Below are 27,784 nucleotides of genomic sequence, written 5' to 3'. Positions count from 1 at the left end.
CACCCCATCAGTACGTCGTTGGGACACCTTTTGCCTTCAATACTGCAGCGATTCTTCTTGGCATTGACTCCACGAGATGTTGAAAGGTGATGCAAGGAATCTGACACCATGCCTGATGAATAGCACCGTCCAGTTCTGTGAGATTTGATGGTTGTGGAACCAGCTGCCTGATGGCTCTTTTAACTTCGTCCCACAAATGCTCAATTGGATTGAGATCTGGTGATTGTGGGGGCCACCTAAGCAAGGTAAAGTCTCCCTCGTGTTCTTGAAACCACTCCTGCACAATACGAACACCGTGGCATGGTGCATTGTCTTGTTGGAAGAAGCCATCTCCATTGGGATATGCCATCAACATGATAGGATGAACTTGATCAGCAACGATACTTAGGTATGTTGTGCTATTCAGATGTTGTTCCACAAGAATTAAAGGGCCCAAATCATGCCAGGAAAACATGCCCCAAACCATAACACTGCCCCCACCAGCTTGAAGGGTTGTACTAATGCATGTGGGGTGCATGCTTTCATGCAGTTTCCGCCAAATTCTCACTCTGCCATCTGCATGATGCAACTGGAAATGTGATTCATCGGACCACATAACTCTTTTCCAATGCTCTACTGTCCAATCCTTGTGTTCCTGTGCGAATTGGAGATGCTTTATCTTGGTAACTGCAGACAGCAAAGGTGTTCGAACAGGCTTCCATATCCCAGACGATGCAGTGTACAGCTAATTTGCCTACAAACATCAGATGGTCATAATAATCTGGCCACTCAGTGTATAAATAAATAAATAAATAAATAAAATATTTATATTTTTATTTATTTATTTACTGGTTTCAGAGAGGAAGGGAGAGGAAGAGAGAAATAGAAACATCAATGATGAGAGAGCATCATTGATTGATTGAGCCCTGGCTGCAATTGATCCGTGATCTCCTGGTTCATAGGTCCATGCTCAACCACTGAGCCACGCCCACCAGGCAGCCTCTGACCTTACCTTTTGATATTCATGATCTGGGTGGTCAGATCTCTGATTTCAGTGATCTTCTCTATCTTCACTTTGGTCTCCTTTTCTGCCCTGAAGGGTAGGGTGGGGCAGGGAGCCAATCTCAGACTGTTAAAGGGGCCAAACCGCTCTCAGGCCAGGCTGGAGGTGGGGGAGCTCCCAGAAGTCTGGTTTGGGTCAGGGGTGGAGGCGGGGGCTGAGGCTGGGTGCAGGCTAGGTCGGGTGGTTTGCACAGGCCCAGGGGACCCTGGGGGCATGGCCAACCAGCCCCTCTGGCCACAGGCTCACTCTTTCAGGGCCTGCACTGAGCTGCGGTCATTCTCCCTGAGGAACTCATCGAACAGGGTCGAATCCTTCTCCAGGGACTTCTCAGCCCGCTCCAGCTCTGCCTCCTCCTTTGTTGCCAGCATCTCCAACCGCTGGATCTCGCTCCGCTTCATATCCAGGGCATACTAATGGCCACCAGAGCAGGGATTACACTCCCCACCAGACAGCCCACCCAGGTCCCCTTCAAGGGAGCAGACGGGCCTACCTGGAGGAGGAACATTTGCCGCTTCTGGTTGATGTACTTGTAGATGCTGTCAGAACCCTCTTTCTTTTCTGCAATGAGAGGAGGGAGGCATCTGGGGGGTGGGCAGTGGGAGAGAGACTCAGGTGTGGCTGAGGATGGGTGCACAGGAAGGGGGGGCTGGTCAGCTGCTCCTGGTGCAATGCAGCACTATCACAGGGGGCGTGGGAGAGCCAGCCCTGTCTCCTGCAAAGGCGGAGACGGCCCAGCTGATAGGTCACACCTCCATGCCTGCAGCGGGTCCAGGTGGGAAGAGCCTCTCTTGCTGTTGCGCTCCTCTCACCTGGAATGAGACTCTGGACACCGCTACCCTGGAAGTTTCACCCGACTGGACTTCATAACAGAAGGCCTATTGCCCAGGACCTGAGAGAAAAATGTGGCAGGATGCTCTCAACCGGGGGTGCCCTAAGCCCCCAGGGCCCAATTTAGGCAGCAGCTAAGTATGCACTGCCAGGGTTTCCCCAGGTCGGGGGACATGAGGGTGAGCTCCTGGATGACCTTCCAGAGGACAAGCAGAGAGGCAGCACAGGCTGTGGGGGCTCTTTTCTGGGCCTTTCTGGAAAGGGAGACCTAAACACTCCCCAGCTTTGGAGAGCGCAGAGACTGTGGGAAGGACTGTGGAACCGCGTGGCTCTGTCTTTCCCTCCAGTCCTCTCCTTTCCAAAAGCTGGTGTGCTGCAGGGGTCCTGCTTTAGGTCTAGATGCCTGGCAGCGAACCCACTAGGCCCCTGCCTCCTGGTCCACCCTGGGGGAGTCCCTGCCCTCAAGGAGACCCAGCTCCTCACTGGAAGCCAAAGCTGGACACTGACAAGTCTTTTGTCCAAGCACCCTGGGTCCAGGCTTCCCCATCCAGGTGCCACCTGCCTCTCCTAGGGCTTAGGAATAGAGGACGAAGGCAGAAAGAAAGCACATGCCGTGCTGCTCCCCCCACGCAGAGCTTGGCGCACAATCGTCGGAGCAAGCACAGGGTTTCCTACCCCACAGAACAAGCCACGGTGTCAGGGTGGAGACTGGGGTCTCCTTACGTGTATATTCATATCCAGTACACCGGTAGCCCCGGGGGTTCCAGAACTCTCTGATCCCAACTACTACTTTCTAGCCGAGTGATAGTAGACTTTATCACCTGGGTTGGTAGAATATTAATTCACTTTCAGTACTGTAGATTTCCTACTGGGTTACAAAAATAACTGCCCATGCGCACACACACACATGCACACACACACACCCACACACAGTTCTTTCTCACAATGTGCTGTGTTTGACGAGGTTGAACCCCCCAACCATGAGGTCGCTACTGTCATCAGCCAGGAGAGGAAACTCAGGAAAGGAGTTAGCTAACTTGGCCAGGATGGAGCAGCCATTGAGATCTGAACCCAGGCAATCAGTTCTACACCGACTCTTTATCCCCATGTTAAATGCCTGTATTTATACAACCTGCACTTGTGCCTCATCAGCACGCAGAGTGCATGCAGTACTGGGGTCCAGAGGCTTTTAGATTTGCACTCCACCTGGACCTGGTCTTTGTGATTCGGGAGGCAGGGGTCAGACAGGAAAGCACCCCCCCCCCCCCACGGCACTGCAGCCCCTCCACTGCAGCTCTACCCTCGCCTGGAGGCACAGACCCGATGTCGGGGAGAGAGGAGCAGTACCTTTGGTCATGGCCAGCTTCCAGGCGGTGTGGTCCTCCTGGAAGGCGCTCATCTGCTGGGCCTCGGCCAGGGCACGCGCGTCCTCGTCATCAGCCCGGTCCTGCAGCTGCAGCTCATGCAGCAGGCTGGTGTGCTTGGCCAACACTTTGGATGAGTAGGTCATCTTCTGGTGCAACTGCAGCATCTTCTTCTTCTGCCGCTCCTGGGGGGCGGGCGAATCAGGCGAGGCCTCCCAGTGCCAGCCTCCCCACAACCTTCCCCTTCTCCTGGGCCCGGTTGCCTCCTCCTGCGTTGTCCCATGCCACGGCCGTATGGACTTGAGGTGGTTCGCACTTAGTTGGTCGGGTGGGGGGGCCCATGTGCCAAGCGCAGGAAAGATGGTGGAGCTGTGTGTGGGGGGGAGCACCTTGGGGTTCTGCCCACGACTGCCCCGTTTCAGAGGGAGTGGGCAGGACTGGCCTCTGGAGAGCCAGGTGCAGGAGGGCAGCCAGATCAGACCAGGCTGCCTGCCAAGTGATGTGCATTCTGGATCAGTAGTTCAGGGACACACTTACTAAAAGATGACTCTTGGTGTATCTGAAACTCACACTTAAACTTGTATTGTGATTTGTTAAATCCAACATGCCAAGGTCCAGGGAAATTAGATCTGAGTTTCCAGAAGAAACTTGAAACCCTGAGTTTGATCTGCAACCTTGTCGGCCAGTGTCGGGGCCGTGCTGTCACTGGGGTTCTGCGCCTCCCACCTCTTCTCCACCTGCCCTGACCTGTGGCCCAGCCTCTCACTTCGGAGGATCCCAGGATGGGAGGGGGGTTGGGGTCTCTTCTTCCCAGAGGCCTTGTTTAGATCTCTGGCTTCTGGGGTGCCCTGACTCTTCTGTTCACACCCGGGGGTCTCCACATCCCTCATGGGGTGGGCTGGGTCAGATGGGCCTCATGTGAACTCTTCTCTCGGCCTTTCCTGGGTAGTTCTATTTCCTACTGGGCCTGAAAGGTGCAAAATCCAATCCAGCCTCTAAAGAACGCTGCTTAGGGAAAACCTAGCTGAGGCAGGATCCGGTGTGAGCCCTGTATAACAACAAAACTGGGAAAATGTCACCCTCTAGAATCCCTGTGGCTGAAGACCTGTGTTTAGAAGTTATTGGGTAGCTGCTTTTGATCATGGTGAGGTTGGGGGGCTCCGTGGGGCAGGTTGGGGAGGAGTGTGAGGTTGGGGAGCTCAGCTGGGGCGTGGGGTGGAGGGTGAGGTTGCAGGGGCTTTTGGAAGAAGATGGAGGTAGCCCCGAAGCAGGGCCAAGCTGGCAGAAGAACATGGAATTCTGCACTGGTGAGCTAAGTCAAGGTCAGAGAAAGTCTGGGCGTGTGTTTGCAATATCTCCCTACTCTGGAGGTCTCAGGGAAGTGGGAGCTGCTCAGTGTGGCTTCTCATGTGCTTCCTTCCAGGGCATGAGTGGGTGCACAGCATGGCACGAGTCGGGGGAACATCGATGGATGGTGGCCCTCCCAGAGTTTCTAGGCCTGAGGTCTGGGGTGTCAGTACCGGTTGGAGTTGCAGTGGAAGCCACAGCTCTAAGCAATCTCAGACTCTGAGCCCTGAAGTGGGGTAGACAGAGCCAGCCCAGGAAGGAGCCCGAGACACTGGCCATGAGAGTATGGCCAGCACAAGCCACTTCCCAGGGAAGATGCATACCTGGTGAGCTCTCCCCACGCCTGGCTGCAATGAGGCTTGCTTTGGCTGGCCATGCCGCGGCAGGGTGGATGTGTGTGGGTGTAGGTGGAGGGGGGGGCGGGCAGCTGTCTGGGTACATGGGCTCTTGGGATTGGGAAGCAAGAGAGACTATGCTGGGGTGGAGACAAGGCACAGCCTGGGTATCAGGCCTGGCCCCGGGACTCCCAGGCACTACTAAGGGGCAGGCAATGTGTATGTGCACATGTGTGCATGCCTGTGTGCATATCTGGCCTCTAAGAGTTCCAACCAGGGGACTGTGCAAGGCAAGAGCAGTGGGGGCCAGCTGTGGGGGGGATTTCCTGGGGGAGGTGAGAGGGTCTCTGAGGTCTGAGATGGGCCTTGAAGGACAGGAAAAGCCTCATAAAGGGATGGCATCTCTGGCAAGGGACAGCAGAAGCAAAGGCGTGGTAGCAGACGCTGTGGCCACAGCAGCTCCCAGGAGCCCAGCCTGACAAAGGCCCAGGCACAATGGTGATGAAACTGGGTGACCGTGGGACAGGTCAGAGACCTGAGAGCCAGGGGGAGTTTCCAGGTTATTTTGTAGGAAATGGTGAGCCATTCTAGAGTGAGAGTGACCGGGGAAAGTGCTCTTCGGAAATCTGGCTGCTGCTGCTTGTGTAAGGGAAGAAAGCGCTGGGGCAGGCCTTGGTCCTACATACTCACTGCGTGAAACTTATCCCGCTCCTGATCTCTGAGCAGGAAGAAATCCACGTTCCCAGACAAATGGAAAGGATTGGTTGAACGGTCCGGAACAACCACAGACACTGGGGAGGGAAATACCTCATTGGAGAGAGGAGCCAGCTCTTCCAAGCTGAGGCCTGTGCCTCTGGGTCCCAGCACCCTCCCAGCCCAGTATAGGGAGCTTCCTGAAAGCATGAGCAAGTGGCAAGTGTTCTCTTGGGCCCAGCTGTGCCTGGAGTCCACTCCTGGACCTTCCAGCTCCGTAAACTCAACCCAGTTGGCGTTGGGCTTCTGTTCCTGGCACCTGAAAGAGACCTGCTGAACACAGCCCCCCCTGTCTCAGACATGTGCTATGTCCCTGGCCCTCTGTCCTCTCATTTAAAGTCTCAGGAACTCCTACTGTGTGGAGGGGGGAAGCGAGAGCCTGCTGACTCCAGTGCTGAGGCGCCTGCCTGTCAGTGGGAAGTGAGCACTCTAGGTGAATATGCTTTGTCCTTGCAGGAGTCTTCACCAGCGCACCCCCCACCCCCCTCACCCCCGCCCAGGGGAAGACTGGGCTTGGGGGGGGGGGGTAAGGGCAATGTGGCTGAGGCCTGGAGAGGCAGTGTAAGAATTTGGGAGGTGAGGACTACCAAGGACCCCAACTCTGCTACCCCCACCCCCAGGGCTTAGGGAGAGGTTCCTACAGCTCAGCTCAGAGCATGTCAGGGAGGACAGAAGCCAAAAGGCACCAAACAAAGGACTTAATATGGTTGCTTCCCCCCGCCCCCTCCACACACACACCCTTGATAGAAAAGAAACAGGGTTCATTGGAAACAAAACAAAACATTCTTGAAAGTGAAAGAGAATGAGATAAAATAAAAAACAACTTCGCTTTGAATTAGCCCCTGGTAACATTTCTGAGGGTGTTTTCTTCTAGTACTTTTCAACATACAATTTTAATAGTTCCATATATTCCTTTAAAAAGAACACTTTAACATCAGCAGTTCCCTGTGAAGGTACTAATTCTTTGTGGACCTTGTAAGCAAACATTAAGGGCTGCAGTGACACACCGTGTCATCAGGGTGCACTCGCCCTGGGATGTGTAACAATTCATAGCACCCCGACATCCTGAGGACATCACTGCCCCCACGGGCCGGTTCTTGGGAACTGATTTTCCAAAGGCAGACTAGAGGCCAAGGGCAGAGGGCAGTTTCCAGGCTTCAGAAACGCGCTGACCTGCCTCTGGAGGGAGGTCTATCTCATTTTGCACCCCCACCAGCAAAGGAGGGCACCGTTAAAGGGGTTCAGAGTTATGATCGTCTCAAAATACCTCTGCACAAGACACTATTCCCAAGAGAAAAGGGGCTGTGCTGCGGGGAAGCCTGGCGGGCCCCACGTCACGCAAGCGCCCGGAGTGGGCACTGGCGGGAGAGAGGAGCTGGCACTCTCTCCAGGGGAGCCCAGCGCGTTGCTCAGGCATTCCTGCCCAGGACGCTTCATCTGCAGTCCATCCCGAGGAGGGCTCGGAAAAGCCTAAAGTCATGGGCATTCTGCATCTTTGTACTATTCTTTCAACTTTTCTGTAAGACTTAAATCCTTTCAAAACACGGAGTTGAGAAAATTGAGCTACGCTCAGAATGGGAAGGATAAAGGTTATCTGCTCCTTGGCCCACTGACGGGAGGGAGTCAGAGGGCCTCCAGCCTTAGCCTGGTTCCTGAGGAGGGAGCAGGGCCTGCACCCCAACCTCTGCTTCTCATGTCACACCTTCCCCCTCTGTGCGCCCCCCGCCCCCGCTTCCCTCTTAGAAGGACCCTTGGGATGACACTGAGCACCCCATCTGAATAGTCCCGGGTCCTCTCCCCATCTCCAGACCCTTCCCATCATCACCCCAGCACAGTCCCCTTTGCCATATAAGGGAACCTAGTCACAGGCTTGGGGGTTCAGATGCGGACGTCTCTGGGGGTCCCTCCTCAGTCCACCTCAGTCCCCTTTATCAGACCTCTCTATTCCTAGGTGCTAAGACTTTTATTCAAAATGTTTTTAATTTTATCAAATACTTATACTGCATCTATTGAAATGATATAATTCTCTCTCATTCTCTAATGGGGTATGTACCACATTGGTTTATAAATGTTAGAATAATTGCATTTCTGGGATGACTGGCTTCAAATGATTGCCATTCTTGGTTGTGGGCTCATCTTCACATTAACACAGATTGTCTTCACAGGAATACTAAACATCCCCTACTCATCTGACTGCAAATGCATCGTACTATTATCTGTAATGGCTAAAATCCACAGAAACCACCCAAATGTGCTTCAATTCTAGAGAGAATAATCATTGCTGGCATATGCACGCACAGAATACACACAGCAACAGAGCAGGGACACCCGCGGCATGTGTCTCACAGACATGATGGCGAGTAAAGAAAGCCAGATCAAAAGAGCACTGAGTGGTTCCATACACGTGAGGCCCGAGATTGAATAAAGTGATTCCTGGATAGCAGATTCCCTGATAGACAGCTGCCTTTGGGGGAAAGAGAACTGAGCAGATGGAAATGTTCCAGATGGTGAGTGGGTGGAGGGTAAGAATTTGTATTCATCTGTCAAAATGTACAAACTGGCCCTAGCTGGTGCAGCCCAGTTGATTGGAGCGTCTTCCTGTACACCAAAAGGTGGTGGGTTCGATTCCCAGTCAGAGCATATACCCAGGTTGTGGGTTTGGTTCCCAGTTGGGGTCCATGCTGGAGACAGCCAATCGATGCTTCTCTCTCACATTGATGTCTATCTCTCTCTCCCCCATTCCTCTCTAAAAAGCAATAAAACTAAAAAAAAATTATCAAACTGTATACTAGAGATTTGTTCTTTTCACTGTATATTAATTATATCTCAGTGAGGAAACAAAACAAATCCAAAACCCAGGGCCCTCACCCTTATGTGAGGGGACAAGCACCCATAAGCAGAAGAAACTATTGGGTGAATGGCTGAGGGGGAGCTGTGATGGAGGGTCAGGTGGCTAACACTGCACCTACCATTGGAGCATGGCCAATGGGGAGGCAGCTGGGTGTGTGGGCTTCTAATGAAAGGGGGTAGGAAGCACACAGCCCACCTAGGAAGGAGTCTGTGGACACAGAGGGACATGGATCCATCCTATCAAACATCTAGTGTCCAATTAAAAGAAATATGGGGCACAGAGATGTTCCTGTCATTACAACGACTGCACCAGGAAGCAGAGCCATCATAAAGGACATTCTACAGGATCATTAAAACCAGTTTTTCAACAACTCCAGGCACAGAAAATGCAAGGCCGTGGGGGAGTGGCTGTGCTAGATCAAAAGCGACCGAAGATGTTCCAATCTCATTTGAATCCCGATTAAAAGAAATCTTCTGGAGGGAGACATTTCTTAGATAGTGGGGTAAATCTGACGGTGGTCTGGTTCACTTCATTGTGGGCTTGTAAGAAAATGTTCCTGTTTTTGAAAAATGCACATTGAGGTATATAGGGATGAAATGACACATCTGGATTTTACTTTAAAATACAAGGTATCCCCCCCAAAAATGTACATACACTTTAACAGCTGATAGCTCAATTTTGAAAATGACATGTATTTTAATAAACACTGCCTTTGTAATCATTCAAAGTGTGTGTATACATTTTTCTGGGACACCTATATTTTGCCAAAGACTCAAAAGAAAAGGAGAAAAGGGATAGATGAAGCAAAAGTGGCAAAATCTTGCCCACTGCCCAATCTGGTGATAGGCATGTGAGTTCATGTGAGTTCACTGGGCTTTAGTCTCTACTTGTGGGCAGGTTGGGATTTTATTTTATTTTAAAAAGATATATTTTTATTGATTTCAGAGAGGAAGGGAGAGGGAGAGATAGAAACATCAATGAGGAGAATCAGTGCTCGGCTGCCTCCTGCATGCCACCCACTGGGGATCGAGCCCACAACCAGGGCATGTACCCTTGACCGAAATCGAACTTGGGACCCTGCCGTCTGCAGACAGACGCTCTATCCACTGAGCCAAACCAGCTAGGGTGGGATTTTAATAATTAAAAGAAAGAGGAAATGGGGGCGGGGTGGGCTGAGGGGTGGGAGCTGGCCTGTGAATGACAGGTGCAGGGAACATGCTCACATCTGCACAGCTCTTCGGGAAGACCGGACAGGCAGGCCTGTAAGCCCAGGAGTCTTGGGGGTGGGTGGGGGCAGCACAGAAACCAGGAGGGAGTCCTGGAAGCCAGGGTGCGGAGTGACAGAGCAGGGGCTCAGAGGATGAGGCATATGCAGCTAGCTGCCTACCCTTCTTCCTAATAGATGGCAGCCATGTGCCTAGCTGGAAGCTATACTCCCAGCCTCCCTTGCAGATCCTAATGGCCCTGTGACTCCCCCTGCCCCCTCCCCCCCCCAAAAAAAGTAGTCAGAAATTGTTGGGTGGAGATTCTGGGAAGGATCTTTTCCCAGGGAGGGAGGGCTGAAGTGGCAGGCAGGCAGTTCTGCCCTTCTCTTCAATCCTTCTCCCTGTCCGGAATGAGATGTGATGGCTGCATCTGCAGCAGCCAGTTTGTGACCATGTGACAACCTTGCGGTTGAAAGGCCTACAGAGAAAGACAGTGGGAGAAAGACGTAGGGTGTGGCCGCCTGGATGATTTTGTAGAACTGCTGTTGGTGGAGCTTATGGAGCTGTGGCCTGCTTCCCACATTCCCATTCCTGGAGGAACACATCCTACTTTATGTTCCCATTATTTCAGGTCTCAGTAACCCGTCTCCTCATGGACACAGAAGCATGGCCTCTGCCCTTCACACTGAAGACCAGGCCTGAAGGCATCTGAGGGAGAGCGTGTGCCCCCCACCACCTGGGACTTCAGCTCCCGGCTCCAGAGGTACCTTTGCCTTTTTTCTTATGTTTCTTTTTCTTTTCTTCAATGACTGAAGGAGAGCTCTCGTCTGTGGATTCCAGGCCGTTCTCTGGGGAGACACAAAAGTGAGGGCCACAGAAAATGACATATTTTGTGATAGCTGTGAACACAGCGTGAGGCCGGGGAGAGACGCAGACATGCTTTAGTGTGGAAAGTGGCCACAGCGTTCAGACAGGTTCAAGCCTGGGACTAATGAGAGGGCACGATCCTCTCGTGGAAAAACCACGCGCAAGTCCCAGCACAGTTATAGCCAGGGGCTAGGGTTGTAAGCTTGAACCTATGGTCCGAACCTGTGGTCCCACGTGGCTGAGTGATATGGGCTGCGGGAGGTGCAGCAAGTAAACAAAGCTTGATCAGGTGCATGTAATTGAGTAGATTCGAAACCCACGTTGTAATCATCTTGACTACGCCCTTACTTTGCCCCGTGGAACCTGGCTATAAAATAAAGACTCGGCTTGCAGGCTGTGGCGCTGTCTCTCCATCAGAGAGGAGCGTCCCACCCAGCCTCAGCTTTCTTGTCTGTCTTTTCTCCATCCTTCACCGCCCCTGCCCAGGCTCACCCATGGCCGTGCCGGCTCGGCACACTTTAGGGCTCCGGCCCCAGCATCCTCACCTGTCTGCTGAGTGGGCTTGGCAAGCCACTCAGCTTCTCTGAGCCTCAGTTTCCATATCTGAGATAATCATGCTGACTTTGCTGGGAAGTTGTAAGGATTGTGCAAGAAAATGGCCACAGTAGTTCCTGGCACACAGAAGGCGCCTTCCCTTGTACACCCTTCAGTTTGTCCCCAAAGAGCAGCACCGGGTTATACAGGGAGGTCCCGGCCCTAAGGTCTTCTTCCTGGCCTGCCAGTGCTTTTGCTGTGAGCTGACCAGGTTCTTCCATCAGGGCTGGGCCCTCAGAGACCCCCATTTCCTTGTTCTCTCTTCCACGGATACCCACAGGGAAGGAGGCATTTGGCCCCACGCTTCCTTCAACCCCAACTTGGGAATCTTTTGTAGCTTGGAGATGCCAGTCTACGCCAGCCTGGGAGGGCAGCCGGCGCTGAGGGCAGATGGATGGGGGCTGCTGGAGAGCATAGAGGTGTGCTTTGGTGGAAAGCTCAGGGAGCTGGTCCTCTGGGACCAGTGTGGAGGAGGGTGAGCTGGGATGATGAAGGGAAAGGGAGGGCCTGGGAGATAGATATACCCCAAGGGCCAGGCCACGAGACAATAAATCTCTGCTGTTTAAGTCACCAGTCTGTTTGGTACTTTGTCCTGGCAACCTTAGGACTCTGGTACATGGGGTTTCTAAGGAACCTGGCAAACTGATTTCTACCTCACGGCTTGATTTAGCATCACCTGAACCCTGGATTAAGTCTAGACCTCACTGTCCCAGGCTCCCAAGGCTGCCTTTGGGCCCGGAGAGAGCCCATGCCAGCTGGGTACTGGGTACTTACTGGTGTTCGCCATGACCTTGGAGACCATAGTAGACAGGACCTTGGACGTTCCTGCAGAGGAACAAGGGCTTGCTGCAAAACCGGACCTCGGCTAGAGGAGGTTCCAACCTGGGGAATGACATGAAGCTTGAGCCAGATGGTCTCCAGGCCCACAACCGCCCTCCGCCCCAGGGCTGAGAACAGCTGGCATTTACTGAGGGCTCACCATGGGGCCAACACATGCAGCTCCCTCTCTTCCCACCCCCCCCACCCCATCCTCTCCCCCCTCTCTGACTGGCTTCTATCTGTCGCGAGAACACACCAACCATGCTCTGCCCCAAGGTCTTTGCATTTGCTGCCTCCTCAGCCCAAACTGTCCTCCCACACCCAGCTCCCTCACTCTCTTCAGATCTGAGCTCAAAGGTCACCCCTTCAGAGAAGCCTTCCTCATCCCCATCTAAAGTGGGTTCTTTACCCGCATCCCCATGTGACCTCACTTTATTTTCTTCTCTGCAATTACCCACTGTCGTTTATCTCTTTAAAAAAAATTAGCGTATTGCCCTTAGAATGAAGCTCCATGAGAACAGGTGTCTTTTCTGAGCTGTATCAGAGCGCCTGGCACGTCCTTAACATTGAATGTCTTTTCATTTTGCAAAGGAAGAAACAAAGTGGAGGTCCGGAGAGGTGTCCCAAGTCCCACAGCCAGGAAGGGCCGAAGCGGGGATTCCAGTCCAGAATTCCCTGACTCCGAAGCTTGCGCCCTTCCAGCCACAGTCCTGCTCGGTTCTCCCGGACAGGAGTCCAGGGAGGCCCGGGTGAGTAGGACCTGTCTCCCCACCCAGCTCGGCGGGGACCGAGGACAGAGGGATGTCTAGGTGACTGATACAGCAAGTATGGCGACAAGGAGGGAGGGGCGGGGAGCCTTGCAAAAGGGGTCTTGCGCTTTGGTCCGGAGCTCACCCTGACCCCGCGTGCCCCCCATCACAGCCCCGGGCGCACCCACCAGCCTCGCGCACCGGGCTTGATCCGAAGCTTCCGCGTCGCGGTTCCAAGGCTCAGAGCGCCCGGGCCTTTGGTTTACGTTGCCACAGCAACCATTCTCCTGACCCCTGGGGTCGTGACGTCACAAAAGCCGCGGAGGCGGGCTGCGGGGCGGGGCCTGTGGGCCGCAGGGTGGGGTAAGGACCAAGCCCAGACTCCCTGGGGCGCCACCGGGTCGCTGCCGGGCCCAAGATGGGGTCTGGTGAACGGGAGTGTCCTTCCTCTGTCCTTCATTATAGTCACTGTCCTCCGGCTCGTTTTCATCCCCCCATTCATTGACTCAAAGTGCGCCTTCGCCTGTAAGGGGTCCCTTCTGCAGCGCGGACCTCACTTCCTCCAGGGGCGGCTCTGAAAGCGTCGTCCTGGGACCTGCAGCTTCAGAAATGCCGGGAACTCCTTAGAGAAGCAAGTGTTCGCCGGCTCCGTGGGCAGCAGCTCTGGGCGGGGGCAGCATCTGAGTTGTGGCCAGCCCTCCCGGGACTCCCGGGCTGGCTGAGGGTGGGAACCGCTGCTCCCGAGGCTGTGTGAGGCAAGGAATGAAGACACAGTAACAAGCTGTCAGTCAACAGAGGGGGGGCCAAGGTGATAAAGAGCTGGGATCCAGTTTATCTCGCCAGATCCGCCAGCTGCTGAGCTACAGGCAGAGGGCAGTGGCTCCCAACCTGGTTTTGCCCACGCCCCACCTAAGCATCGCTAAAATCCTGACGCCTCCCTCCCCCCATGGTGAGCCCTCAGTGACTTATATTTCTTATTATTCAAAAAGTGAACTCCTATTCACGTGCAGGAAGCCTAAAAGGCCATTAACTTGGTCTAAACAAGCTTGCAAAGAACATGGTATCTATGAAAATAAAAATGAACAAAAGGACAGTTGAAGTATTGAGGAAGAAATCACTAAGAAATTGTTAAAAAATAATATGAAGTGATATGAAAAAATAGCAAAGTTTTAAAACATAATAGAGAACTGAAAGGCATAAATATGTTACAATATATATTTATATTCTGTATATGAAGCCCCTAGAACCATAGAAATGCAAAAAATTCACTGTTAATAACTCATTCTCAAATTGCCCCCATTAAAAGTCAAATTGCCCCTGTGGGGCATGTGCCCCACATTGGGAACCACTGCACTAGGGTCTTATTTCTTTCCCAGAAAATGTGGGCCCAGGTCCCCAAAAAGCAGCCAGAGACCTCTCCTTGGGTTCTGACCATGGTCACCAGGTTTTTCCCATGCATCCATGGGATTTAGGGATAGATAAAGGCTCTTTGGAGTTGGGGATACAGGGTTCTGTCTTTGAGGACATTTAGGGGTCTCTGGAGCAGTCTGCAGGCTTGTAATGTGGTGCCAGTGAGAATGCCAGCCTCTCCTCGCTCTGCCCAAGGCAGGTGGTGTGGGTGGGGAGACCGGTAGCGGGGTGGGGCCTGTGGGCCACAGGGTGGGTGAGGGGGGAGAGCCAGGGTGGGAGTGTGGAGGGGCTCCCGAGGGTGGGAGGAGTGGGGATGCCTGAATCAGCACTGGAGGACAGCGTCCCACTGGCAGTGACAGCATCCACAATGGGCTTTGTACAGGGAGGAAGGACGTTTTATTGGTTAAGCCACATATGTGATTTGTGCGTGTGCACGTGCGTGCATCTGTGTGTGGGGGAGTGTTTATTACCGCAGCTGTGTTAATATACCCTAAACCAGTGGTCGGCAGACTCATTAGTCAACAGAGCCAAATATCAACAGTACAACGATTACAATTTCTTTTGAGAGCCAAATTTTTTAAAGTTAAACTATATAGGTAGGTACATTGTTATTAACTTAATTAGGGTACTCCTAAGCTGGCCTTTGCTAAAAACGTCCTCAATCTGATTGAGGTACGTTCGCTGAGGTCGACCCCTTCCAATTCTCCCATCCACACTTGTTTCGTCTATCTCAGTGGTCGGCAAACTCATTAGCCAACGGAGCCAAATATCAACAGTACTTCTTCAAAACAGACTCGCCCAGGCCGAAAACTGACTTCTACACGTGGGCCAAGAAGTTTTAATCACACTGTACGTGCGCGCCCGCACATGGTATTTTGTGGAAGAGCCACACTCAAGGGCCAAAGAGCCGCGTGTGGCTTGTGAGCCGCAGTTTGCCGACCACTGCCCTAAACAGACAAGTGTCTCCTCTAACCCCTAGGGTAGAGGCTCCTTCCATTGTCACCCAAAGTCCTCAATGATCTAGCCCCTGACTGTCTCTACAGTCTTACCTCCCTTCTAACTGTCACAGACGAGCAGCACAGGAAGCTGTGAACTGAAGTTAGATTTTTTTTTTAGTTATATTTCAGCAAGTACTTTGCTTTCCTACCTCAGTCACTAGTTAACAAACAGTTTTGAAATGATTTACCTCAAGCACCAGAAGTTCTGATGAGACTTTTAGGAATCTTGAAAAGAGGTAACCCAAAGAGAGAAGAGCGACGAGGCATACTCCCAATTCATTGCTATCAGCAGGAAGTTTATGGACCGTTGTGAATGTCCCATGAGCCCTTCCATGGTCTTTCTGTGTGCCAGGCGCTGTTCTCTGTGCCGGAGCCCCTTTAACGCAGACCCCCCAGGGCAGTAGGTCCTGTGATTCCTGTCACCATCACACGAGGGAGGAGACGAGTCACCGTGAGGCTGACAAATGTGCCCCGCAGAGCTAGGGCGCCAGAGACAGGATTCTCGGGCAGGGGAGTTCATCTTTGCTCTGAGCCAGACACACACTGCCTCTCACCGGGAATTGTTCTATAACTTTATATAATTACAAAAAGCCATTATGCATATACTGTGAAAAAGGCCCAAGAAGTCCAATGGCGTAGTTTACAATAAGACACATTCTCTGGTCAGTGTGTGTCTGCCTTTGGTTTGGCTGTGAGTTATTTAGAAGGTTAGAAAGAAAACCACCTAGAAAACGTGTCCTTCTGTCTCCAGACCGAAGACTGACTGATACTCATAAGACAGGCGAGAGAGCATGATGGCTAAGAGGAGGGGCAGTGGCAGGAGTCCGGGCTGGGCCCCAATCCCAGCTCTGTCCCTCACTGGCTGTGTGACTTTGGGCAAGTTATTGAAGTGCTCTGGGCCAGTTTCCTCATCTATAAAGTGGAAATATCAATAATGACCTGGGAGGGGCCTGGTGTGGGTAACACAGGGCCTGGCATCTCTTGGGCCTCAGAGAACGCTTGTCTATTATATTACCGTCTGAGGGGTTGTTAACTAGTCACCATCCTGTACATCACATCCAAGGACTTGTTTATTTTATAACTAGAATTTTGTACCTTTTGAACCCCTTCATCTATTTTGCTTCTCTCCCAACTCCTACCTCGGACAACTTTTCTTTGCATCTATGAGCTTTTTTTTTTTTTTGGTTTCACACACAAGTGAGGTCATACAGTTTTTGTCTTTCTTTGTGTGACTTATTCCACTTAGCTCTCAGGTCCATCCGTGTCACAAATGGCAAGATTTCCTTCTTTTTTACTTGGCAAAGAAGCTGAGTAGATATTTTCCAAAGAAGGTACACAAGTGGCTGATAAGCACATGAAAAATGCCCAACTTCACTAATCTTTAGGGAAATGCAAGTCAAAGCCACAATGAGGTACCACTTCATCCCCACTAGAATGGCCATAATAAAGACAGGCATCACTAGCTGGTGAGAATGTGGAGAAATTGGAATCTTCATGCACAGCTGGTGAGAATGTAAAGTAGTGCAGCCGCTTTGGAAAACAGTCTGGCAGGTCCTCACAAAGTTAAACATAGAGCTACCATATGCTCCATCAATTTCACTCCTAGGTATGTATCCAAGAAAGATGAAACATATGTCTACACAAAAACTTGTACATGAATATTCATAGCAGCATTCTTCATAATAGCCAAGAAATAGAAACCACTGAAATTTCCATAAATGGACGAGTGGATAAACTACAGATGGCATGCCCATACAATGTAATATTACTTGGCAATAAAAAGAAATGAAGTCCTGATAGACACCATACCACAGATGAACCTTGGAAACACTGTACTAAGTGAAAGAAGACAGTCACTAAAGACCCCATATCTTTGATTCTCATTTATATGAACTGTCCAGAGTAAGCAAATCCATAGAGACAGCACATTAGTGGTTGCCAGGGGCAGGGGGTCGAATGATGTTTGGGATAAGGTGGCAGTGACAGGTAAGGGATATGTAGGCTTTTCTTTTGGGTGATGAAAGTATCTAAAATTAGATTATGGTGCCTGGCCAGCATGGCCCAGTGGTTGAGCCTTGACCTATGAACGAGGAAGTCACGGTTCGATTCCTGGTCAGGGCACATGCCCAGGTTTCAGGCTCAATTCCCAGTTCGGGGAATGCAGGAGGCAGCCGATCAATGGTTCTCTCTCATCATTGATGTTTCTATCTCTCCCTCTCCCTTCCTCTCTCTGAAATCGATAAACATATATTTAAAATTAGATTGTGGTGATGTTGGCACAACTCTTTACTAAATGCATATTAAATGGGTAAAATTTTTGGTATGTGAATTATAGCCCAATAAATACGCTAAAAAGAAGAAATGCTCTCCAGTGGCTAAGAGATTAAAATGTATTCATTGACTTTGCCAAATAGAAGACTGTTGGCAGGTGGGTGAGAGAAGTTTCAGGAAGTACTGGGGGTGGGCAGAGTGTGGATGGGTGATGAGAAAGACGACACATGAGGGTCTCGGCCAGGCCCTATCTTGCCCTCTTAGGGGCGAGACTGGCACTGACCCACAGTGTGGAGACTAGGTCATCAAAGCCAGACCCAATGCTACAGCCCAGGAGTCAGATCGCGAGGCTTGAGGGTACAGCACACTGGGTGGGAAAGTGGCATTAGCCTTGGATCAGAGGTGGTGCTTCAGTGCCTGGGCTCCTCAGGCTTGGGGGTGGGGTGGGGTGGGGGTGGGGCTGGGGGTCCCAGGCTGTTATGGCACTGTGGTCAGCCAGGAAGAGGAGCTGAGACTAGACTATGCTTCAGGGCATAGAGAAACAAAAGAGACAGAGGAGGGAGGGTGAGAGGTAGGGAGGCAGGGAGGGAGAGCAGGAGGGAGGAAGGAAACGAGGGGAAGGAAGAGGGCAAGATGGATGGACCACGGTGCCGAGGCAGCCAGGGGTAGGGCCCAGGTATGAGGGGAAGGACATTCCTGCCACTGTGAGATTGAGGTGGCAGGGTGACACCTTCTGGACTGTGTTCCATGGGAGGGTGTCACTTAGCTTCAGGAGCCCAGGATAAGGAACTTCTCGACAATAGTTCCTAATATCACTTAGGTTGCATTTTGATGCCAGAAACAAAGTCCCACAGGAAGTGACTTAAATGATAAGGCAATATCACCTCAGATAATGAGAGGCTCCCCAGAGCACTGCTTGTCATGTCTGCCTAGCAAAAATATTGTTTATGCGCGCCTAAGCCAACCCAGGCGGGAACATGGGAACGCTGCAGGAGAGCTTGCCTCAGGGCCTATGGACCCAGGGACAAGGGCAGGTGACTGGACACCATCAGTTGTGTTAATGAGGAGATGGGGTGATTCGAATGGACGATGGGTTGGTCCCCAATGGCGTCTGCTATACCCATAGCTCTCCCTTCCAAAACATCCTCCCCGTGGGGCATCTGTGAGACCCGAGGGCTGCGGGCTTGCTCATTGCCACCCTGCCGTCCAGCACGGAGGCTCACGGCACGGGCTGCCCGTGGATGCACAGGTGGATGCACACGTGCACCTACACCGCCGTGTTAGCTCTGCGGGGCAGGACTGCGGGTTCTTTTTTCCCTGCTGGTCTCTATTTGGGACAAGGAAGTTGTAGAAATGTATTATTTCTGTAAAAAATAAAGTGGTTTAAAAGTAGAAGACACTCTTCTGCGGCACAGGTACCCGGGGCACGTGCAAGCCCTCGGAGGGGCTGACAAGGCCCCGGGGGCCTGGCCTCTCTCCCCTTGGCTCCTCACAGCCTCTGCTCAGAGTCCACGCTGAGGTGAACTCCGAGGGGACTGGCCTCTGGCCTCCTCCCTCCTCTTTGTCTGGCCCGTCCCAGCCCCTTTTAAATCTCAGCTTAGAAATTGTTTGCTCATTTAGCCGTCCTTGACCCCCAAGTCTGGGCGATACGTCCTCATAGTGTTCTGTGAGTGCTGTGGCCATTTCACAAGGGCCTCTGTGTGTGTGTGTGTGGGGGGGGGGGTCTCCTCTGCGGCCCTGTGGGTCCCATGAGGACAGGAACTGTCCTGTGACCCCTTGACCCCGGTGCTTTGTGGAGGGTCTAGCACACAGAAAGTGCTTCATAGATATTAGTCAAATGAGTCAAGGGGTAGTGGGTGGTGAATGGATAGTGACCAGAAAGATAAACATTTACATGGAAGGATGGAAATCCAGTGGAGGGATGAGTGGATGGGTAACTGGGCAGAGGGGAAGTGTGTGAGTGGCTGAGTTATATGTAGTGAATGGATGGGGGGCCTGCAATGGACGGTGAATTGATGTTACGCATAGATGATGTATGGTGGGCAGATCATAGGTGTGGGTAGAGTCGGTGAGCGAATGCGGAACGGGTGAATGGGTGTGTGCGCTGTTTGAATCCACCACAGGGTGTCGCCCTGCACCAGTTGGAGTACTGGGCCCTGGTGAACGCTGTTTCTGACCAAAGTGGACTTTAAAAAGAGGAACCTTTTGTCCCAGGCAGCGGTGAAAGGTTCCCCGGTGACGCAGGCTTGTAAACAAGTTGAGAAGACGCTGCGCAGCGAGTGCACGTCAAAGCGAGACCTGCAAACAGCGCTTCCACGACCTTGGCCCTGCTCGTGGGCTCCGGGGTGGGGTTGGGGGGGACGCGCTGAGCGCGGGGTCAGGAGTCCTCCCTGCTCCTGCGGCTGCAGAGCTGAGGCGGCCACATTTCCCAAGCTGCAGGAAGGTGTTGGGGTGGTGGGGTTAAGGATGGGGATGTCTCAAAGCCTAAGCAGTTCCTTTGGCCAGAGGCACACGCCCTCGCCTTCTAATCGCCTGATTTCCAACTTTATTGGGAAAGCGACATCCTATCTCAAACTCCAACCCCACCCCAGCCCTTCCTAGCCTTGGCTCCATCAGAATCTGAATTTATTTTGAACTTGATTCAGGCTCACATTTTGAACCCCATCCTCCCCAAACACTAACTAATCCAAGGCGCCTTTACTCCCACTCTGCAGGGCCTTTTTGTGCAAATGCCATTCCTAAACCCAAACCCCAATCTTCTAACTCTAATCACAGCACCTCTTCAACCAATAGCAACACCACCTAACTCAACCTCGGTATGGACCAACTCCACGCCCATCCATGGACTCATGGACACTTCAAAATGCTGTTTTTAAAAAGATAGACAGGAAATGCATGAATTCTTTGTGGGTGTTAACGTCCCAATGATACAAATGAGGTTGGCCGCAGTGTCTCCCTTCACCAGCCACTGTGTCCTGCCCGCCATCTCTTCAGAACGCTCAGCTTTGCAGCTGGACCTGCATCCTTTCACCAATGGGTCACCCTAGCCATGCGTTCCCGCACCCTGCTTTTTAGACAATGCTGTGCCCTAAAACTTCTCAGGCGGCCTTCGCGAGGCTGTGGCAATGGTCCAGGAGAAGGAGGATCCTGACTGTGGGGCACGGAGGTAGCAGTGTACGGAGTGAAAAGTGGCCTAGTCCTAGATACATTGTGAGGGACTCGCTGGGATAGGCCATGAGGCGAAGGAGCTTGTGAGGGCCTGAGCACCTGGCCGGGCCCAGAGCAGGTGGGAGAGCATGCTGGGCTCTGCAAGTGCTCTCATGCCAGGCCCCTGGGCCTGCTCGTCACTCAGCAGGACTCCAGCTCACAGATGCATTCCCATGTGGAGGACTCAGATCCAGATCATTTATTCAGTCATTTATTCACTCAGCAGATGTTTATTCAGCTCCTGTTCTGTGCCAGGAATAAGGAAGGAGCTGGGGCTGTGAGATGGTCTCTGTCCCCATGGAGTTACAGCCCAACAGGGGAGAGGGAGGTTCATCTGATGAAGGAATGAAACACAGCGAGTGAGAAAGGACAGGACGGGAGGCCCTGTCTGGGCTGCTGGCTTTGCCCTGACTGTGGAGGAAATGGGAGGCTCGGGGGTGGGGGGGTGGGGGGGTGGGGGGGTGAGTGAAGGAGGGACTCCCCACCCCCTTCACCTCCACAGTCCAGCACGGGCCTGGAGAGGTCAAGGATGAGAGGAGGAAGGCACGGGGTGCATGCAATGGCAGGGACGATGGGGCCACGGAGGAACAGAGGGGCGAGGAGAGAGACAACAGGGAGCTTACAGAGGAAGGTCAGCGAGGCCTTTTTACGGAGGTGTTTGAGGCGTAAAGCTGAGATGGAGCCGGGCTGGCATGATCAGGGTGAGGCTGGGGAGGTGGCAAAGCCGGCGTGGAGGCCGTGAGGTTGGGAAGGCCTTGGCCAGCGTGAGGACCTGCACCAGTGTCAGCTTCCGCACTGAGAGAGACCACCCCAACATGGAGTGCTCAAACAATGACCCCTGGTTTTGCTCACAATTCTGTGGGTCAGCCATTTGGTCTTTGTTCTGCCAAGTGGGTCTCAGGCTGGGCCCAACCGAATGCACTGGCACGTCTGAGGTCGACTGGCAGGTGGGCTGGAGGTGGGGACCCCTGGAGGTCTCGGGTGAGAGGCCTGTGTCTGCTCCCCAGAGCTAGCCTGAGCCTGGGTGTGAGAGCAAGCTGCAAGCATGGTGGGCCCCAGGCTCAGAGCAGCACAATGCCACTGTCTGTGGACCAAGGTGAGTCACAGGCTGGCCCAGACTCAGGGAGGAAGGGGGGAGCAGTCCCCACACCTGGACAGGAGGAGCTGTGGGGATGGTGGCTGTGCTGCATGCACTGTGGCCAGTGAGCTGGAGCTGAGAGCAGGGTTGTGGTGTGGCCACAGGGGTTGGACTCTTCATGTGGTTCCAAGTGCAAGGGGAAACGGCTTAAGTGGGAAAGACTTAATCTAATTAAAATTTCCCAAAACTGGATGGATTGAAGTGGACAGGAGTAGATGTGGGAAGAGGTGCTGCCCTGTCCTAGGCTGAGGGGGGGGTGGCTTGGACCCGGCCCCAGGAACTATGGAAATGAGAGGCAGGAAGAGCATCTGCTGGACCAGGCGACAGGCCGCTAGGCCACTGCCCGGCCAAAAGAGGGAGTGTTGTGGGCGACGTCTCAGGTTTCTGGGCCTCAGAGTTCCCTGCCCAGACAGCTGGGAGCCTGTTTCCAGGCCTGACCCTCCCAAAGGGACCTGTGCCATGGGTGTGCTCCCGTAGGCCTGGGAGAGGCAGGGGTGCTGTTTGCAGGGGCAGACATTGCTGTGTACAGAGCTTGTGCTCAGTCCTGGGGGTCATGCACGTTTGAGCGAGGCCCACAGCTCTGGATGGAGCTGGGCTGCGGAGAGATGGGTGCCCTGGGTTCCACAACTGTTAGGGGAATAACTGAGGTTTGGTTGTGTCTGAGAGGCACCCACGTGGAGACAGCAGACAGGTGGCTGAAAGAGAAGACTGGGATTTAGAGAGCAATCCTACAGGAGATAGAAATCACTGGCAAAACCATGGAATAAACGCCACAAACACTGATGACGACACTTGGGAAAGGCCTGTCCCAGGCCATGTACAGTACCAGCACACGAGTGTGTGCTGAATAAGTGAGTCAGTGTCAGTGAGGGAAAGAATCTCGCCCCTCCCCTTCCCCCTACCACTGCTTCCTGCTGACGTACACTGTACCACCTGCACTGGCTCCTTGGCAGACTGTGCTCTGGACACACTGGCCTTCTCTTAGTCTGTCTCACCTCAGGGCCTTTGCACGTGCCTGGCTCTCAGCCACGGATGCTCTCCTGTGACTCTCAGCCTGGCTAAACGCTATCATCCTTCGGGCCTCCACTCACATGCCTGTCTTGACATCCCAGTCTACTAGTAGCTAAGCCTCCTACTGCCTCTGCTTATCTCCAGCCGATTTCTTCATTCACGTTACAAGAATGGACACAAGACACTGGGGGTGGGGTGGGGTAAGGGCATGTGCTGGGGGGTAGGGGAGGCTGGGGGAAGGTCAATGGGGGGAAAAAGGAGACATATGTACTACTCTCTGTAATACTTTAAACAATAAAATAAAATTTAAAAAAATGGGCAAAAAAAAAAAAAAAAAGAAGTTCCCTTCCGGGCAGTTATTTACCTAAATGTCGAGAGCAGGGGCTGTGTTGGTTTTGCTTGCTGCCCTCTGCCCAGCACCCAGAATAGAGCCTTGGTCGTACTTGGTGTCTCCTTGATGCCCTTCCTTGCCCTTGTACTCTGATCCTCACAGTCTCTAAGCCCAAGGAGTCAGGTCGGTCCTCTCCAGGCTCCGATCTACTCTCAGTTCCCCAGGAGGGTGCCTCCCTTCCTACTGCTCCTCCCTCCCTCCCACTCTGTCCCACTGGGGCGCCCCTGGGCACCTCCCCTGTGTGCTCAGGCAGTGCAGGGGCTTGGAGGTCCTTGTAGGTGGCCCTGGACAGGCCATGCTCCATCTCTGGACTTCAGTGTCATTATCAGTAAAATGGAAACAAAAACAGGCAAAGATGAAGCATTGAGCCAGAGGAGGGGAAAGGCAGAGGGGGAGAGTCTGCCCAGGTCCCAGGGGACAGAGACCAGACATGCTGGGGAGCTGGCCATCTGGGGTGTGATATGCAGGTGGAGAAGAGAAGCGAGGGCATTTGCCTGCAAATGCAGTGACTCCCCAATTCTCTTGTCTGTAACCCAAGTTAAGGAGTCCATTGTCTAGTGCAGTGATGGCGAACCTATGACACGCAAACTCATTTTTTTGGTTGATTTTTCTTTGTTAAATGGCATTTAAATATATAAAATAAATATCAAAAATATAAGTCTTTGTTTTACTATGGTTGCAAATATCAAAAAATTTCTATATGTGACACAGCACCAGAGTTAAGTTAGGGTTTTTCAAAATGCTGACACGCCGAGCTCAAAAGGTTTTGCCATCACTGGTCTAGTGCAAGCCTGAAAGGAAGGTGTCACAGAACAGTACTCACCTTGCCGTCTGCTATGAACTCTGGTAGTTTTTCCTTTCCGTTTCTTTGATTTTTTGTTTTTAACAAGGCTGATTGCACTTTGCGAAGTGGATTCCAGGACCCCCTTCCAGGTTACAACTTGTCGTTGGCAGTAGCAATAAAGAGATCTGGCAAATGATTGTCAGAAAGCGCATCACCCAGGCCTGGCTGTGCCCTGCCTCACACCCCTCCCCTGAGCACAATGGGGTGGGGGAGGTGACAAGCGTCACCTGTCTTCCTCCATCCACCCCAGGCTGAGCTCTGCCTCTGTTTTCTGTTTTATCCTCAGAATATCCCAACATAATCTCATCTAACACCTTCCAGGTGACACACCCAGGACGCCCTGGCACAGATGGACCAGCTAGGAACATATTCAAGTCTGGATAAAGAGCCCCGCCCCAGCCAAGGCCCCGATGCCCAGCCACCCCACTGCTCTGGGCCTAGCTCTGGACCCAGTAATGGGAGGAAGGGGCACCTCACACGGCCAGCGCTGCTCCAACATGTAGGTATTGTGAATGTCATCCCTGCCCACACATCTGTGTTGGAGCATGGGTTGGCCCCAGGCCTTGGTACCTTGGAACCTGTTATCTCCACCCCACCTGACCCCATCTTGTCTCTTTCTTCACCATAGCTTTGCTGAGTGGCCAGATTATTATGACCACCTGACGTTTGTAGGCAAATTAGCTATAATTTTGCGCTGAAGTTGCTAGAGGGCCAGACCATTATAAATAGGGAAGCAGGTTGCTTACCACGATAGTAGAAGTGATTTTTTTCTGAAGATATGGGTAAACAACTCGATTTAACAGCCTTTGAACGTGGGATATATATTATGATGAGTGGCCAGATTATTATGACCACCTGACATTTGTAGGCAAATTAGCTGTACACTGCATCATATGGGATATGGAAGCCGAAGGCCTGTTCGAACACCTTTGCTGTCTGCAGTTACCAAGATAAAACGTCTCCAATTCAGCTAAGGCTTAGCTGATCAGGAGGTTAATTGATGGGTTGCATTTCTTCCCTTTCTCTCTCCCTTTTCCCCCTCTTCCAAGGACACTAGAGCAGATTAGAAGGGGCAGGGAATGGAGAGCATCAGTGCTTACTGCCAGAGCCTGGGCTAGGGGGCCTGTGTGGTTGAGTCGGAGGTGATCTCTTACTGTGGGCCGGGAATCCTGGGCCTCCCCTTGGCCCTCTTTATGGCTCCCACCTCACCCCCATATCCATCCAGCTCACAGCTTAGCCTCCTGACAGTGACTCAGACTCCTGGCTCTTTCCCACCTTGGAGTTATTGCATCTGCTCTTCCCAGGGCCTGGGTTGCCCTTCCCTCTACTCTTCCCTTCCGACTCCAACATCACCTTCTCAGAGAGGCCCTCCCTGGGTGGTTTCCCTGAAGAAGCTTCCCTCCCTCTTCCTGTTGTCTTTCTCGGGGCATTGTTTTATTAGAATCTCTGAGAGGACATACAGAGTGGCTAGATGAGGAGCACTAACTACTCCCAGCACTTATTAGCATTGGTAGTAATCCAGGTCACTCTTGTCCCCTTGCTTATCCCCCCCTGGAGTAAAAGCTCCCAGAAGGTAGGTCCTCACTTCTCATGTTAACCGCTGTATCCCCAGGCCACTGTCTGGCACACAGTAAGTGCTCAATAAACGCTTGCTGAGTGAGTGAATGAATGAATGAATGAATGAACTCTGTTGCTGGGAACAGATTGATTTCAGGGAAGAACTTTCCCAGGATGCCTTGCACTCTTGGTAACCCTGGGTGGGGCCTGGGACTCAGAGGAGTGGGTTCAGGCAGGGACAGCTGAGGGCCCTGGCCGGCTCTGTGCCCTGTGTGTACCCCCTCTGTTCCTCCACCCCTGTCAGCCCTGACAGCTGGTAGGATCCAACTTGGCCTAACCTGACAGCCAGAGCTCCCTCCAGCTCCCTGCTGCAGGCGACAGGTCTGTTCACTAGCAGACAGCTCTGAGGTGTGCACCAGGAGAGCCTCCTCCCGCCTCTGCTGCTTGTGAGTTGTCATCAGACTCATCCCTCTTTGCAGCTCGGCATCTCAGCTGAGAAATCAAGGTAGTAATACCTACTGTGAGGACGGAATGAGGCCACGTGCTGTGCAGTCCACCTGCTGAAAGACTGACGTGCAGTTGACACTGATAATCAACCATCCCAAACCACGGGCAGAGTGCACGTATGCTGGCTGGCCAGTGGGAGGAGACGTTCCTTGTCCATTATGTGGTGGCAGTGCCTGAAATGCCGCCGTCTGGGCCCCCTACCTGGTAGCCTCTCCCGAATCTTCTTCGGAACAGCAAATGCATCTGGGAAAGGCTGTGCGCTAGGGCTCGGCCTTCAGAGCAGGAGAGCTTTTCTCTTCTTGCAGGTGGGGGTCGTGTAAAAGGCCAATGCATTTTAGGAGAAAGTGATGAGGGGGGAAGAACATGAAGGGAAGGACAGGCATCCAGGACTGGCCTGGCCTTGACTTTTAGACGTGGGTGAGGTCCTCATCTCAGCATACACCCATCAGAATAAGTTCCAGCTGGACAAGAGAGGGTAATAACACTGAACCATGACAATTCTAGAAGGTGATGTGTTACTAGGCAACAGCATGAAAACGTGACTAAATCCATAGATAACCTTGAAATATGACACTGAAGGCAGAATCCATAACTGCATTTGGGTTATATGCATAAATATAAATGAATCCTGCAACTCAAAAACGTGGTTGGCCACATATATGGTGCCCAAAGTTCAAGTCTCCTTCCTCTGCGGGGGTTCATACACATGAGTAAGGAGAAGATCAGCATTGCTACACCAGGCAGCTGTTATAAACAGGCACTCCACAAAAGAAACAACCCCAGTAAAACATAAATAAGCATATAAAAACATTCAACTTCATCAATAATCCAAGAGACAATATTAAAACAATGGCACTTTTTTTAAACGTGTCACACTGGCAAAAACTGACAAAAAAGTCACTTTTTATAAAGTGACAATCCTCAGTGCTGACGAGGATATGTGAAATGGGGATTAGGATAGACTGATGGCAGGGATCTAAGTTGATCTAATTTCTGAAGGAGGAGTTGGTTACAAACAATAAATCTAAAACACCCTTGAATCAGAAATCTCACTTTTCAAATTTATCTTTCACAAGAGTAGGATAGGTATATAAAGATGTGTGCACTAGGGCAGTTTATTGCAGATTTTATATGACAGTGAAAAGTTGGAAACAAAATAAATGGCCTTCAAGAATGAGTTTGCTAAGTAGATTATGGTGCAGGTCCCTCTGTGGAATACTAGGCAACTTCTAAGAATGGCTGCTATCAATCTATTATTATTGGCATAGAAAAAAGTCACAATACCTTCTTCTGTCTCAAAAGGCTCCAGAAGCACCCCATGTCTATTGATTGGTGAATGGATAAACAAAATGTGGTCTATCCATGCCACGGAATGTGATTCAGCCTTTAAAAGGAAGGAAATTCTGACTCATGTTACAGCATGGATGAACCTTGAGGACATTTGAAATAAGCCAGTTTCAGTGGACAAATATTGTATTATTTCACTTATATAAGGTCCTTGGAGGAGTCAAACTCATAAAGACAGTAGGATGGTGGTTTCCAGGGAATGGGGAGTTTGTGTTTAATGGCCATATGGTTTCCATTTGGCAAGTTGAGAAATTTTGGAAATAGTGGTGATGGTTGCAAAACAATGTGAATATACTTAACACTATTGGACTGTACACTGAAATGGTTAAGATGGTAAATTTTATGTTGT

At 51.9% G+C, this 27,784-nt stretch overlaps 1 protein-coding gene across 1 annotated transcript in view; it reads right to left on the bottom strand.

Annotated features, from left to right (window-relative positions):
- The window catches only part of CFAP100 (cilia and flagella associated protein 100), a 22,575-nt gene extending 10,587 nt beyond the window's left edge, over positions 1-11,988 (bottom strand). The window contains exons 1-7 of the mRNA XM_023743735.1: positions 11,961-11,988; positions 10,493-10,573; positions 5,607-5,707; positions 3,218-3,419; positions 1,533-1,600; positions 1,289-1,452; positions 992-1,072 (exon numbers count right to left, since the gene is read on the bottom strand). Coding sequence (XP_023599503.1) covers positions 992-1,072; positions 1,289-1,452; positions 1,533-1,600; positions 3,218-3,419; positions 5,607-5,707; positions 10,493-10,573; positions 11,961-11,988 — 725 coding nt within the window. The remainder of the gene's footprint in view (positions 1-991; positions 1,073-1,288; positions 1,453-1,532; positions 1,601-3,217; positions 3,420-5,606; positions 5,708-10,492; positions 10,574-11,960) is intronic.
- Positions 11,989-27,784: the final 15,796 nt, after the last annotated feature.

This window comes from Myotis lucifugus, unplaced genomic scaffold, assembly GCF_000147115.1.
Source record: "Myotis lucifugus unplaced genomic scaffold, Myoluc2.0 scaffold_410, whole genome shotgun sequence".
Taxonomy (NCBI): Eukaryota; Metazoa; Chordata; class Mammalia; order Chiroptera; family Vespertilionidae; genus Myotis; species Myotis lucifugus.
The sequence above is the reverse complement of the archived record's forward strand: the minus strand, read 5'-3'. Positions and strand labels throughout refer to the sequence as shown.